Below are 15,787 nucleotides of genomic sequence, written 5' to 3'. Positions count from 1 at the left end.
CCTGTCTCCTATTTGCAAGAAATATATAAACGGTGCTTCAGGGAGACAACTCTGCAATAAAAACTATGGCAAACAAACAGAATATTGCATTGAATAGTTCAAGAGGAATCCTTTCATGCTTTTTTCTTTGAGGCATGTGCACTTTGAGAATTTTGGCTGATTAAAACAGTTCTATTACATATTTACTTTGCTAATCAGATCATACCAGTGAAGAAAGGTTTTCTAGTCCTAGGAAAAATGCAGACCGAATAGATGAGGTGGGATTCAGTCCTGTGCACTGGAAGTGTCAAAATTCTCGTTAATGCAGAGAAATGTAAGGAAAAACAGGTCAGATTTGTTTCTACTACTTACAACTACTGAAGGAAAAAATTAAAAATAAGAAATACCTTGTTAAAGTCAGCATGCCTCGTCTTGAGTATTAAAGGTAGATAGCTACACTTGTATGAGTCATTCCTCTAATGAAATGAGTAAAGATGTGCAGTATTACTACTGTAATAATTTCCCCAGTTTATTCACTATCCTACACATTCCATCACACTCCTGAGAGATACAAGCCATGTACCTTGGGCTGAGGAGAGTACTCTGCCACATGTCCAAACAGGTGGATTTGAGAGAAATGCGGAAGAAAAGTGGGACTGGAGGTATGGTAATATGAGGTATGAATGCTCCTATTGACTAGGAAACAAGAGGTGAGACCTGGAAGCAGGTCAAAAGACCCAGAAGCAGAAGAGAACAGTTATGAAAAGCAATGGAAATATTTCATTGCGATTGTCTCAGAATACTCTAAGAGCTATGATTTTATCTGAAACATGACTTCCCCAGAGCCTGCTTAATATGCCAGGGAGGAGAGCTTTCAAAGTCCAACTCACCACACAGAATGCTATCACAGTGTTGATCCAACTATTTTAAACCTGGTAGTACACAAAGCTATAAATAGTTATAATTTAAAGATGAAGACTGAAGATACAATTAACTGTTAATTCATTCTAAATTGCATTTACCACATCATTACGTAAAACATTCATCAATATGGCATTTATTTGTGAAATAATCTTTCAAACAAATTGCGTACTTCAATTTGTGCTTCTAATCAGCCAGATGCACAGTGTAATGTGAAGAGGGCAACTGGAACTTGTATGTACTATATCATCAACATAGATTAGTCATAATTAAATACTTAATCCATTTTATTGCTGCATGGTTTTATCACTGCATGGTACTGCTATTGTTATTCTTTCAAAAGCTAAAGAACGAGGAAATGTATATAGGAAAGCTTCCTTAGATTTCTCTAGGGACAAATTATTATAATATTTGTTCTTGCTCAAAAAGTCAAAGGATTTGCACTTTGCTTTACCCATTTGTTTAAAGGAAGGTTGTTTGCCATCTAAATATAAACTTAACTTCAGCAGTTACATTCTCTATTAATTGACTCATACTCAAGTCCCTTTATGTGATAAACATGCACAGCTAATAATCAATAATATGGCAAGAGTGTGTACAGAACAAATAAAAGAAACAGATATTCTTTGTCTGTGCTCGCGTATGCCAAGCAGAATACAAAGAAGAGCAAATGCTGAAATCCTTAAAGGTCATTTACATTAAGTTTTTGACACACTCTGATTACACAAAAAATAACCTTCCCTCTTGTTGCTCACATGCACTTGCCACCGTACCTATCCAGTTCAGTATATATACTTATTAAAAACATTTGCTCTCAATTCTGGAATTCACTTTCACAAAGCTTAGGATTTATGGAAGATGGAAATGGTCCCTTTTTTATTTAATTAACTGAATGTGTGTTTGGGGAAGGAGTCCTACACAAACCCTTTCTCATTCTTTCTGTTTTCCTCCCACATACTGCTCAGGGGAGCTCTAAGGAGAGGCAGTGCCTCTCAGCCTGCACTGGCACAGATCTTTCAGACTGGGCAGGCCACTATACCACCCAGCATCTGTTTGCTCCTGCCCAAAACGTCACATTCCTCCCAGAGTGAGAGAAAGCTTCTTCTGCCATGAGTAAATGAACCCCCTGCAGGACTTTGCCCAAGTGAAGGATACCATGCCAGGGGACAGACAGCTGCCCCTTCAGCAAACTCAGGAATGTGTCCAATGTTGCCCAAAGTTGGTGGCCCTTTTGGTATGTTCACTCAAGTTCACTGTACACTGGCACTTCCTATTTTCAAAGGAACCATGGTGAGAGGCATCCCATCTTTCAGATGCTATCCTGCAATCCCACATGCAACTCTGCCATTTCCAAACTCTCTCTCCAGTTCCCATAATTAAGGGGCAATATGCAGAGGTTCACCATTTTTTTCTTCTGCCTGTTCAGTTGACCATGAGGGTCTGTGCCAAAAGCTGTTACCCACGCACCTTTCAGCTAGTTCTGGGCCACTGGAATGAGCCACTATCATCCTTAAGAAGCTTTAGGGCCAGAGAATTTATATTAAATGCCTTAATCACATGCAGACTTTGAACACTATAGCACTAGTGCTCAGCCTTGCAAAGCAGAAACCCAATGAAGAGGCAATCAGAGTAGATAAGACCTCGACCAATCTGCACTACCAAAATCAGGGTTCCATGCAGTCAGGGTGCCCCTGTAGTCCCTGATGGTTGCAACCATGGATCGTGATGGACTCCAGCTCTGCCTTCTGCCCATATTCTAGTCGATGAGAAGCAGCCTTTCTCCAAAGCCGCTCAGAGGGGAAGCTCGGGAGAGCACACAGCCCTCCCACACATCACTCAGGCTAAAAACAGCTCTAAATATAACCTTGTTTCTAAAATCCGCGTACACGCACAAAAATACAAAGACCAGCAAAAGGACAGGAAGTCGGTCGGGGCGGAGGAGCCGCGCTATTTCGGTTCAGCCATCTACCCCGCAGCGCGCCTCGAGCTCGACCCGGAGGTGGGGAGGAAAGCCCAGCCCTGTGCCCGCAGCCGCCCCGGGCAGGCAGAGGAGTGCGGGCTTCTGCAAGGGGAGAGCCGCAGACGTGGCCCCCAGCAGTCGGAAATCTCTTGGGGTGTGAGGAACAAGGGGTTTATATTCACTCTGTTGCTACTAAAGGGAAGTGAAATGACCGCTGAACTCAGGTGGCCATGGAAAAGCACGTAGAATTGCTGGCAGAAAGTCAAACTAGTACGTCAGCTGCCTTTAGGTTCCTAGCATTACCGTGCACTGACCTCTTGCCCTGCAGCTCCTCGTGCAGGTGCTCAGACTTAACATAAGCAGCCGCTGCATTTCGGTTGAGCGGCCACCAAACCGATCGCCACCTGTGCTGCGCGGACCCGAGAAAGGAGACATCACTGCGCTGCCTCTGTCGCAGCTCTGGGAAGGTCCGGCCGCTCGCCCGTGCATTCCAGAGCCGTTGCGGCCAGGGGAGATGCTTCAGAGATAAGAGATCACCCCGCCCTACGTGCCTCGATGCAAGCAGCACAGCCGGAGACCTGCCCGGTGAGCCCCAAATACTAGGGGATACGTTGAGATAGGCAGTATCTAAGCAGTCCCTCTGTTATTTTTTTCCTCTTTATTCCATTTTATCTTCATTTTTGTTAAGTTTCACTGACCCTTCTGATCACCAACTTTCTTTGTGGTTCCCTGTAAGGATCGCTCTCCAAGAACAAAAAAGAAACCTCGGAGCTTTGATAGAGACTCTGGATGAAATTAAGAACTTCAAACCCCAGATTTTTGAAAAGAAAAACAGATGTCCTGTTTGTTGAGTATAAATAACTCCGTACGTGAAAACCTTTTCTTTCTTTTTTTTCTTTTTTTACGCTGCATTAAATTTTATTTAATGCTGGGTGTATTTAAACTGTACCCAAAAAAAAAAAAAAAAAAAAAAAAAAAAAAAAAAAAAAAGAGGGAAGGGGGAGCAGGAAAATCTGCGGGTGCCAAAACCTCTAAATCTCCGTTCTCGAAAGGGAAGAGTCAAAGAAAGCCTTCACGTAGATTAAGCGCCCTGCTCCTCAGCGTGTGTCACAACCAACCCCCCCCTCCAGTCGTCGAGGCTCGGGGCCGGAGGCCGCGGCAGGTGCCCACCCCGCCCTGCCGAGCGCATCCCGCGGAGAGAACTTACGTAAGGACGTAGTTGACGCTGACGATGCAGTGCGGGCGCGACGAGCGGCTGTTGTGCACGATGGTGGCGTAGCTCTGTACCCACACCCAGCCGCCGTGCTTGGCCAGGAAGCGGTAGTACTTGGTGGTCACCTGGCCCTTCACCAGCACTGCGGGACAGAGCGGGGACAGAAGGGCTCAGGGGGGCTGCGGAGCATCAAGCGCGGCAAAGGGATGAGGAAAGGGTAGCCTCGGGCATCCCCTCCCCCTTTGCTATCGCAAAGGCTTTTCGGGGAGATCGAGGACAAACACAACGGGAAGGCCGGGGGGGGGGGAATGAGGGCGGAAGGATCACAACACCCAACCATATCGTCATCGAGATTGAATTTTCTGAATGTGGCTTTGGGTTTTTATCTTGTCTCTTGACGTCCACCTTAAGGAAACTTACCGGAAATTAATATCCTTTTTCATACATCTATCCATGTATTAATGTCATCGTGATATCGAAATAGAATAGAGGGCTGCTCTCTGAAGCAGGCTCACCGCTGCAGCAAATTTAGCCACGCAGATATAATTTGTGAGACTCGATAGAAGTGTTCGAACTGGCACAGCCTTTTCGGAGCAAGAAAAAAGGCTGTTCCCTGAGCTGGATTCGAAGCGAACTGAAACCCAGGGTTTGCACAGGGGTTTGCACCCGCCACCGGTGCTGCCCATTCTTCCCCCAGCCCAGAGGTGGACCCTAACACAGTCAAAGCCCTTTGGGGGAGGGAGAAGGCAAGGTGAGGTTTTCTGAGCGCAGATCCTTACACAAGTGATGTGCACATCGCAGGTGGAAGGTGTCACAGCCGTGTACGTGATGGTAAAGGGTCTTCTCGATCAGATCCTGGGGCTCGTAGCCGGTGAGCTCAGCCACCCTGCAAGGACAGAGGAGCCTGCGTCAGTTGGGAGGGGCCGGAACGGGGGAGGGGGTGAGGAATCGATTTGGAAGCAGCCTCAGCACTACCTGGAGTCTAGGAAGATGAGCTTCATGTCCAGGCTAGCCCGGAACATGAACATGTTGCTGTGCAGTTTGATCTCTGTCACGGCGCTGGGCGGCAGCGAGTGGCCCACGGCGACCAAACCGACGTTTTGGTAGCAGCCATCGAAAGGTGACATGTCCAGGCTGTACTGGCGGATCTTCAGGTAGCCACTGCAGTGGATGACCTGCAGGGACACACGGCTGCTGGGCGTGGGGGCTGTGAACTTCGCCGCCCCGGGGGCCCCATCTCCCCCTACCCACACCCCGGTCTTTCTCTTTTCTCTTGGGTTGCGAGGTGGGCTTTTTTTTTTTTTTTTTTTTTTTTTTTTTTTTTCATATAGAACTTCAACTCTCATCTCAAGCCCGCTAAAGTCAACAAGATTTTCTTTTCTTTTTCTTTCTTTTTTTTTTTTTTTTTTTTTTTTCCACTGACTTAAGTGGTTTTTGGACCACCTCCTAACTACGCTTTTATGATTCTTCTCCAAAGGGAAGACGAGGAAGTGCCAAGGCAGTTACAGCTCTGTAATGAAGAGTGGATGCGTGTGAGAGAGTTTACATGTGTGCGTGTGTCACATGGATAAGATGTATCTATTACACAGACAGAGCAGACACGATCCAGAATGCATCTTTAGGCATAGATTTTAGGTACGTTTCCTCCCTGCATATTGCTGCTATGCACTTCCAACCTCAGCTGTCTATTTTAAGCTTCTCTTCCTGGAGCTATTCCAACAGATTTCCTTTTTCTTGCGCTACACCGTGTCACAACGTCTCCCGCTTCAAGGTCGGGGAACAGACTGGACTGTGCCCGGCCGGGAGCCTCGTGCGGAGCAATGGGAAACGGCCGAGCCCTCGCTGAAGGGCTGCCCCTGTGGCAAGCGGCACTCAGTGCCACATTAAAGAGTGCCGAGCCGGGCCAGCCCAGGGAGCTCAATCCGCATCCACCCCGCGGTGTCGTGGCGGGGCTGTACCCCCCCAAACCCACCTTGTAGCCCCCACAGGTCAGCCCCGCGTTCCTCTTGGCCAGTACGCATTTCATCCGTAGGAAAAAGGACCTCTCGATCTCATACTCTGAGGAGAGGGAAGGCAGAGGGGAGGTGAGCGGCGAGGGAAAGAGTCCAGGTCCACGTGGGACGATGCGATGTAGGGGGGACGCGCTTTACCCTGCACGAAGTGGGAGTGGTAGGGCTGGTGGGCCGTAAGCACAGCCGTCATCTCGTCGTGGTCGGCGGGGTGGATGTACTCGTAAATGCTGTTGCCGGTCAGCTCTACCTGTGAGACAGGAGGAGGAGGATGAAGGGGGGAAGAGCAGGAAGGAGAGCGTTAGTCACCGGTGCCCTCTCCGCAGTCGCCTCCCGCGCCGGCCCCCAGCCTACCTGAGACAGACCCAGGTGCACAGAGGCTGTCTCCGAGATGTACATGATCTTCCCATCCGGAGCCACCACGAATATGAAACCGTCCAGCGTCTAGGGAAAGGGTCGGCAGAGGGAGCAACAGATAGAGAGATGGACACAGACAGACCGACACTTAAAGTACCGTCCTCCAGGGGTTTATTCTAGTCAAGACGTATTCCCTTTCATGCTGTGATTATTCAGAAAGCTGGAAGGAAACGGAGCCCTGGGCAGGACTCTTCTATAGCCGTGATCCCTCAGGATTCCCGCTGATGACTACCCGATAATTTTCGAGCGCTGCCACCCCGTTTCTAACTCCCCGGGATTTAAGCCCCTGTTAAGCAAACGAAGGGAGTGTAAGACTCCCCGCAGAGTGAATAACGTCTGTGTGGGACGGGATGATTTGTCAAGTGCGTTTCAGAAGACGGAAATGGGGCTTCTGGGTGCGGAGGCAGCAGAAGAGACCCCCAATCTATTAAAGACGTGTCACAGCCCATACGATCCCACACACACAAAAGCATGGATACAGTAATTCCAATATTCCTTCCTCTACCTGAACTGCGTTTGTGCAAAGGAGTCCGTCCCGTCCCTCCCCTTCCACTTTTTTTTTTTTTTTTTTTTTTTTAATTAAACACGTGAACGGTTAAAAATTAGTCACGGTGGCAACTAAAAGCTCAGAAGAGGGACTGGTTTCTTTAATCGTTAATACCGCGTAGCAGTCGTTCCCAGAGTGGTACCTGCAAAAGATGCGAGCCCAGCTCCCGTCCGACGTTATCCAGCGGGCTAGTGCGGCTGGAGTGGCCCCAGGCTTCTCCCAGTCCTGTTCAGTTAAGACACACACAGAAAGGAAAGTGAAGAGGTGACAAACCCACTCCTGTTGGCCTGCTGGAGTAAACCTCTTCTACTTATTTGTTTTTTATTATTATACTTTCGCTTGAACTCGCTTTAAAACAGGTATACATATAATCGTTGAGAAAAGGGGATGTGATTTCCTCGTACAGGAAAGCCTCTTTGGTGGATTTTTTATTATTTAAATCTAACTCCTGTGGGAGATAAACACCTTTTTTTTGGTTAACGGGGAAGTTGGTTTCTAAGACCTGGGCGAAACGGTGTGCCCGACAAAGCTGCCCCTCGGGGCGGCCTTTGGCTGCATGGAGCGCGTAAGAGAGCGCCCAGGGGGGTGTGCTGCCTCCCAGAACCCCCTCCTCCCCCCGGCCTTGGGACGGACCTGCCCTGTGCTTCAGACTCTGCTCGTTTTATGCGAAGTGAGGAGCAATAAGAGCTGCAGGAAAATTACTCGGCCGGAGTAAATCTTTTTATAGGCAGTGCTTTTTAACGATGCTGTTGCCGAAATCATTTTGAAAGGGGCATTTTAAGCTTACGCGACTAAATAAGGATCAAACAAGAAGGAAAAACAAACAAAACAAACAAAAAACCCCACAAACGTACAGAAATGCTGATTGACGGCAGGAGAAGGCAAGGTCTGCTCCTACAGCGCGGACTTGGGAAACCGAGCCCACTTTCTCTGGGGATTTCCACACGAAGTGGCAGCGGGTAGAGCGGGCATCCCTTGGTATCGAGCGCCCTCACCTCGGCTCGACACCCGGGCGTGGCGAACAGAGAGGGCATCCTGAGATGCCCCTTCCTCGCCCGCCTTCTCACCGTTTCCCCCTTCTTCTTAACCCACGGCCCTCAGAAGTCAGCAGCATCCCTGCGCCCCGGCCCCTGCCCGCGTGTATCCCTCGCCGAGTGCCAGCGGGAGATAAGATCCTGCCCGTTAACTCCTCCGCGCCAATTAACGGGGACACGGTGAAGTTGTCCCCAACCCCCGGACTCTCCTCCCTCCCCCGAAGTGCAATCGCTCTGCCGCCCTCCCCAGCGGGGCTGCCCGGGGGCACATCTGTCCCCCACCGGCGACCCCCACCGAAGCCAGTCAGGAGCTGACACTTCTCGCACGGCTTCCAGGGAAAGGGAGAAGAGAAACCGCAGTATCTTTGCTTTCCCCGAGCTCCGGGACGCCCTGTCGAAGCCGCTCCTTGCGAGCTTCCCGCACTGGAAGGGAAATCTGAATAACAGTTTCCCCTGTTCTGGACTAAAGCTGCGCTCTTCGCCTAGGATTTAAGTTGTTTATTAATCTGGGTTTACGGCTTCTAATTACTCTCCTTCTAAAAGGGAAAACAACCCAACCTCTGCGGGTTAATGAACAACTCATCAACATTACAGGTTAACTTCTTTCGGGAACGCCGTTCTTCACGGAGCACTGAGCCCTTCGTTATGCTTCGGGTGGAAATCTCACGCTGTTTGGCCGCGGCTGTTAATGTTTCATAATTAAACGTTTTCACTCGTCTACATGAGCCAGCTTCTGGCGATCCTAACACTGGAGACACTTCGCATTGCCCAGATGCTTCAGCACTTTCTAACCGGAGACGACTTCTCTTCACTGACAAACCCAGATCGGCGGGCTCTCCCGACGCCCTTTAAATACTGCCTTTAGAGATTATAAGATAAAACTTCTCCATTAGTATTCCCCTTTTATTATTTTTTTTCCCCTCCGTTCGCTTTAACATCCAATTTCCTTTTATCGGGGGAGCAAACTGAGCTATCTTGCACTTGACCTACCGCAGAAAATTCCTCAAATCCTTTGATTGTCTATTTAAAACAAAACAAGGAAATCAGCTCTCCCTTTTGCTTCAGGATTACGCTGGAAACAAGATCTAAAGATTCTCTTGTAATTTGGAGAGCCAACGGAATAATGGCTTTGGAATAGAAACAAGCAGCTTTGTGCGGGAAAGGATAACTAAACCGTTTTTAGGCAAAGGATTTTCCCAGCTAAAGTGGCCGAAGACAAAGCAAAACATAATCTATTTTGGAAGATTTCCAAGATATGCCACATTAACCTTTGTAGATAAAAATTGCTTTCTCCCCTCCCCCGCCGGGGTCCGGTTTATCATATTTACATAAGTAGCCTTAGAAGCGATGTATCTATTATGGATCTAAGGAGCTCGCGAGCTCACATTTCATGTGGAAACAGAGGCGAAGTTTTACTGTTGCTTAATACTTGATGCATTGTCGAACCATTTCCATTTAAATACTCCCGACCCACGGATTACCTCAATGGACTGGCTGCATGGGCTTTGTAATTTCCTGAAAATGAGATTTCGATTTATAAAACAAGAAACCAATTAGTAACCAAATGAGGCGAAGTAGATCCACTAAAATTGACCTAATCCCACAGGCACCATTTAGGCCGGTTCTTAGCGAATGAATGATGAGCAATCGTGCAGCGCAAGCTCAAGGCATCATCCAGCTGTGTTATTGCAAGAAGCAAAAATAAATGGATCGAGCTTTTCTTTCGGAATGAGTTTTATACTCTCAACAAGATATAGATTATAGGCTCCCATCTAACAACCTCCTCCACTCGAGGATTTTTTTTTTTCCTGAGAAGGTAAACAATTCGACCTAGAAGATGTCCTCCATTGGGGGGGTGGGAGGAGGGAGAAAGAAAGGAAGAAAGGAAGAAAGGAAAATAAATAAATGACAAAACAAAATAGCAGCGGCATTAGGGACAGGCTTTGCTCAGTTTGCTAACAACGCCCGGTACTGAACTGCGCGCTCTGAGGCTGCGCTCAAACTGCGCTGAACGTGCGCTGGTGCAGTTCGGTCTGCGAGTGCTGAGTCATAGCTTTTTCAGCACTTCTCGACGGGAAATCACCGTTTGCCCACATTTAAAAGTGAGGGAAGTGGCAGAAATCTCCTCGTTCTCTTTGGTGGGAGGACAGCACCGGGGCAGTCCGGTGGAAGCGGCTTCCTTCCCCCGTGCGCATCCCGCCCAGCGCCGGGTACGCCGTCCTCCGCGGACGGACCCACGGCCAACGCCGCAGTTCCGTGCCGCGGGAGCATTGCCTCCCCGCCCCGCTGGGTAGCTCCGAGCCCTCATGGCAGCAGCCAATGGAGGCACCGGCTGGCATCGCGATATCGTTGCCGAACTCCCCTAAGTCCCAAACAAACGGGGCTGCGCTCAATCACTGCAAATTGGGCCGGGACGAAGCGGCAGAAGGCTCTGAAAGGCGCGGACAGCCCCGCGGGTCTCGGGGTTCCCAGTCCCTCCGTGAGCATCCGCAACGCAGCCCCGACCCCAACCTCGACAGTCTTCTTTGTCTGTCCGTTGCGGGGGGAGTGAAGGGGGGCGAGAAGGGGGGTAGGGGAGGAGGACAGGAGAAGCGAGCTCTTATCTTCTTGGCGTTGATTTGCCAGCGTTTCCAAGTGGCTACCACCATTACCCCAGCCTCAGCGCGATCCGAATTCACAGTGGAGGAAACAACGGCAGGGCCATCGGCGCCCCCCCTTCCAAAAGCACTCGGCATGGAGCCCAACTCAAACCTCCCACAGGGGGATCCGGGCTTCTGGGGGCCCCTGGGAGGCCGCCTGAGGCAGCGGGGAGACCTCGGAGCACCCCGGCCGAGCGCACTTCCTCCGGCTTTTGTCACAGCCTCCCTGCAAAGGCAGAGGGGCAGCGAGGTTGCCTCGAAGAACGGTGTCGTTCAGCAGCCCTCGCTATGCCACCTCCCAGCACCCAGCCGGGCCGATTTCTCACTTAATTTAACAGGAGGTGGTTAATGATAACTCCAAATCTCTGCCAAATGAGGCTTCCGTGAGGGAGCGAGTCGCCGTCGGAGGGTTCAGATGGAACAGAAGCAGCGACATTTAGGGAGAAGAAAAAAAAAAAAAAAAAAAAAAAAGCTGCTCATGCCTGCGGATGCCATTAGCGAGGTTTCGTCAAGATTTATTATCTCGGTAAATCAGATGCGTTCGTTTGAAGCGGATAGAAGTGAGCGCCCTGCTTCCTTTAGAAAAATAACAGTAAGAGGGAGGCAGAGTTCTGCCGCCTGAACAGACGGCCCTGCTAGGGGAGCGGCCGTGGAAGTAGCACCGATTCACCACACTGGAGAGAACTCGCAGCGTTTGGGTAATGGAGCTGCCCTCCTAAATGCAAACAAAACGGAGCCCACACCGGAGGAGGGGGAAGACCAAAAAAAAAAAAAAAAAAAAAAAAGGCAAATTTTCGAGCGCAACATCCATACTTCTGGGTTTTAGAGAAGACGCAAACGCAAATATCGCTTTACCCGAACGAACAGTGGAGGAAAGGGTAGGTTTACGCTATTCACACACAAGTTGAAAACGTCCTTCAGCACTAACAGTGCACTAACAGAGGGAGAGGGGTTTGTAAGGAAAATCTGACTGTATCCACCCGTTAAAGTGCTTTTGTCAGCTCTCGTGCTGAGAGTTCAGTTCTGCACTTCACATGTTAAGTTCACATCAAAACTCGACTTAAGCACAGAGAGGTACCGCGCAGAGTAAACTGCGGCTTAAATGAGAAAAACTTCTGTACGAAATCACCGCTGAAACCCAATGCTCAATCATTTCCCTTAGCAGCAAGAAAAACAGCATTAAATCACCTATCCACGTGGGAAATGGATTTTGTTTTCCTGCTTTTCTCCCCCCCGCAGTCCCCCCCTTAAAATAAAACAAGATAAGGAGATTCAATATTGAAATGTTAGGCAAAAGTTCACGTAAACGCGGACGCTGATTTTGTCTGGGAAAGCAAACGCCTCTGCGTGGGAGCGATCCGTCTTCACAGGACAGAAAAGCAAACAGTCCTTCCCTGCTTGTTCGGGTGAGGGGAACAGGACCCTGGAAATATTCCTTAATTAAATATATGTGTATACAGAGCGTCACTTTTTTTTTTTTTTTTTTTTTTTTTTCCGCCTTCACTTTTGGACACCGGGGCTGCTTATAGGAATCGTATCCTTAGGTAAAGAAATTATTTTCGCCCCCGGATTTATTTCTATCAGGTTTTGATGCTACGTTAGTTGCCTTCACTGTTACACTGAAATGTCAGGTTTTTTTCCCACATGAACGTTAACACAGGACTGAATTCATCAGGAAGATATTTATCTTTTTCTCATTCTGTCTTTCTTTTATTTTCCCCTTCAATAAAAATATTTTTAAAAGCTCTTTACACTGTTCACAGCTATCTAGCAGATCTTCTCCACATTATCTTCCCCAAAGCCGACCCCATGCAAAACGGGCTCTCTCTTCCCGAGCCAGAGGAGTTTCAGCAGCCGGCCCATGCCAGGCGGCAGCCACGGGGCGCATTTCGTCTTTGCCAGTTTTCCCGAGAGGTTTGGGGCAGGGCAATGGGGTGCTGGGCCCGAGTCAAGTCCTGCACTCCTTCGAGAGACTCGCAAAGCTGCAGCTGAATCTCCGCACTACATTCCCTCAGAGCCGCGCTCATCCGGTGCCACCGCTTTGCATCGCATTTTCAGACAGTGAAACGGAAACCAAAAGGCGCTGAGCGGCTGCGTGGCTCTGCAGGCACGGCCCTGGCAGAAACCTCCTGTTTTCATAGTGACCCTGACATCCAACCTCCTCCTTCCTGCATATGAGCCCCTCAATGTCCAAACGCGCAGACGGACGCCCACCGATGCTTCCTCCGCTGAGGAGCTTACATCGTTCTGTGCATTTATTCCCACCGTTTCCAGTCAGGCCCCGTGCAGGGAAGCTCCGGGCGGGCCGCCGGGGAACCGCACCGCTCGGCCGAACCCACGCTTCTCCGCTCTCGGCCGGATCCGGGCTGCGCCCCAGCTCTCGCAGCTCTGCCCTCCCCGGGAAAAAACACAGAACGTCCCCTGCCGTATCTACCGCCTTCCGCAGGTTCTGGCTGTCTCTGCGTGCCCAGAGCAAACGGGGAGGGAGGGCCTCCCACATACTGGCAAGTGCCTGCGGAACCACTCCGACCCCCCAGCACGGACAGCACCGCGGGGCCACCCCCTCGGCGGCGGCTTCTTTCCATTCGCAGCTCCCCCGTAGCGAGGCCGCGGAGGTCCCGCCGCCACTCTCCGCCTCCCTGCTCAAAGCCGCAGCTGCCGGCCCCGGCCCCGCGCCCCCCGCCGCACGGCTCCCCGGGGCATTGAGGCATCCCGCGCTGTCGCCCGGGACGGGGCCCGGCCATTCTTCTCCGCCCGTGATTACTCGCAGCCTACAAGCAACACCATATGCTTCGTCTGATCAAACAGCCCCGCTGCATCGGCGGCGGTAATTGACGAGAGCCTCTCGGAATCACGCAGGAAGGCGGCCCGCTGAGACGGCGGGAGCTGACAGATCACCGCTAATAATCCTTTTAGGAACATCGCGGGCAGCGGAGTTGGCCATAGCTTTCTTTTTATGAAGTGTGCGCTGACAGTATTAAAGGACAGCTCAGTTTCCTTGCAGATAGATCGCATAGAAAGGCAACGTGGTTTCATGAGAATTTTAACTTTTTCTTCCACTCCCCCCCCCCCCCTTTTTTTTTTTAAAAAGGTTTCAGGTGTTACAACTCCCTCTTATCCCATTCTTTGGTTCTAAGTTACTCAGAGATACCAAACGTTGCTTAAAGAAGCGGCTACAAGATACACTACGTTGGAAGTGACTGCTATGGCTTTGGCTCTATGTACTCACGCAGCGCTGAGGGGGAGGGGGGGGGGAGGCCCGCCTCCAGGTCCGAGCGAATATTTACCTTTAAAAAGTCGAGTTAAGACCGCTCCTTCCCGGTCTGAATCAGGTTAAAAGCAAAACAAACAAACAGAACAAACCAGGACAGTCTCCGTACCCGCTCTGGGTTCATGAAGCATTACCGACAGACCCGAAGTAAACGCAAAGTCTGTATTACGGGGTTTCTTACGTATCCACACATTTCAACGAATGATTAATTTTGCTTTTTTAGATAAATCATTAAAAAAAAAAAAAAAATCTGGCCCCTCAGTCTTCTCTCTCACTACCGTCTCTTCCAGGTAGAAAACATCTCAATCTAAATAAAAGCTTCGAGAATCGTTTTGATTTTTTTCTTTCCCCTGCATCTCACAGAAGCGACAGACGGAGAGCCACGGAGAGCCGAGCAGAACTTCATCCCGGTCCCTTAACAAGCTCTCTACTCTCACTGGAGCCCCTCCAGGCACCCCAAGAGGCGGCTCAGCGCCACCAGGAACAGCTGGAACTGAGGACGCGACGGCCGGCTCTGCCCAGCGAGAGTCAAAATGAAGCTCGCTGCAGGCCCTCTGTTCGCATCGTTATGGGGCGTCGACGCGTCCGAATATAATCATTCTGTGAAAAATTCCCGAGGTCGATTAATGCTCTCAGACGGCCTCAGCGATCCACAGATCGGGATATAGTGGGTTTACGATGCGATACGTTGTGCTTGGTTTATCAATTGTGGGAGCGCACCCTATACCTGCACACCGCACCTAAGGCTTTAGGACTTTGCATAGGCTTATGTAAATATTTACCCATATATTAGCTCCCCCACGTACAGCTATAAATGGGGGGATCGCCCCCATTTGCCTTGCGGCGATGCCCGCCGCATGGACGAGAACAGAAAACCTCCTGCGTTGACAGAAGCCCCTCAGCCCCCAGCAGAACTGTCATATGAACGGAGCGACAACATTCACGGGAGGGAGAAGTAGCAGCAGAAAGCACTCGGCCCCCAGAGTTCGGCCCAAGCAGCACCTGGATGGGAAGGGGAGCACAGGGGAGAGCCATCCCACCTACCTTCTGGGAAAACCACCCGCATCTTGAGGTAGCTGGTGGTGAGCCTGATTATGGATGCTTTGTCCAGCTGGGAGGTGATGGCCGAGGGCAGGGGCAGTAATTTAGCCAGTTCATAAAATTCGCTGTTTTCTTTCTCCCGCCTAGTCCGGGCAGCATTTTTGGACTTCTCTTTCATCGTGTTTTTTTCCCCCTTCCTTCCTAAAATTTAAGCTCCGGAGCTTCATCCAAAGGTGGGAGGGGAGCGCTCAGTTGTAGTTCATGTCCCGGATCATCGGGAGAGAGAACAGCCGCTGCCCAGAGAAACCGTTCGGTGAAATGGAACAAAGTGCCGAAGAGCAGAGTGGTGTTCTTCAAAAGAACGAATATTCTCTGAAAAGTCACTCGGGGGGGAAAGGCATTTATCCAGTGCAGCTCAGAGACTCAAGCAACTGCAGGAAAAAAAAAAAAAAAAGAAAAAAAAAAAAAAAAAGAAAAAGAAAAAAAAAAAACTACAAGCCCGTGGCACGACGCAGCAGCCAAACGAGGTGTTTTGGGCCTCTGTTCCTGCTCATCGCGGACAGTGCCTCTCCTCGAAGCGGGTCATGGTAATCCCGATCCTCCCGCAATCCGCTGCCGGAACGGGGCCTCCGCGGGCGGCTTCGTAGGAGCCTCTGCGGGAAGAAGAGCGGTGGTGGTGGGTGAGCAAGTCGCTACTCAGCGCCGCGGCCTCCAGAAATCATCATCATAGTTTTTAAAACCTAGCCCAGGTGCCTT

The 15,787-nt window shown here is 50.1% G+C and overlaps 1 protein-coding gene across 1 annotated transcript in view; it reads right to left on the bottom strand.

Moving 5' to 3' along the window:
* SIM1 (SIM bHLH transcription factor 1) overlaps window positions 1-15,209 on the bottom strand; it is a gene marked incomplete at both ends in the record, with an annotated part of 39,454 nt that extends 24,245 nt beyond the window's left edge. The window contains 8 exons of the mRNA XM_079550016.1: window positions 4,068-4,215; window positions 4,853-4,959; window positions 5,049-5,248; window positions 6,046-6,131; window positions 6,224-6,332; window positions 6,437-6,526; window positions 7,189-7,271; window positions 15,035-15,209. Coding sequence (XP_079406142.1) covers window positions 4,068-4,215; window positions 4,853-4,959; window positions 5,049-5,248; window positions 6,046-6,131; window positions 6,224-6,332; window positions 6,437-6,526; window positions 7,189-7,271; window positions 15,035-15,209 — 998 coding nt within the window. The remainder of the gene's footprint in view (window positions 1-4,067; window positions 4,216-4,852; window positions 4,960-5,048; window positions 5,249-6,045; window positions 6,132-6,223; window positions 6,333-6,436; window positions 6,527-7,188; window positions 7,272-15,034) is intronic.
* Between the last annotated feature and the right edge of the window lie 578 nt (window positions 15,210-15,787).

The sequence above is a fragment of the Tetrao urogallus genome (genome assembly GCF_951394365.1).
Source record: "Tetrao urogallus genome assembly, chromosome: 2".
NCBI lineage: Eukaryota > Metazoa > Chordata > Aves > Galliformes > Phasianidae > Tetrao > Tetrao urogallus.
This window is presented reverse-complemented; position numbering and strand designations above follow the sequence as displayed.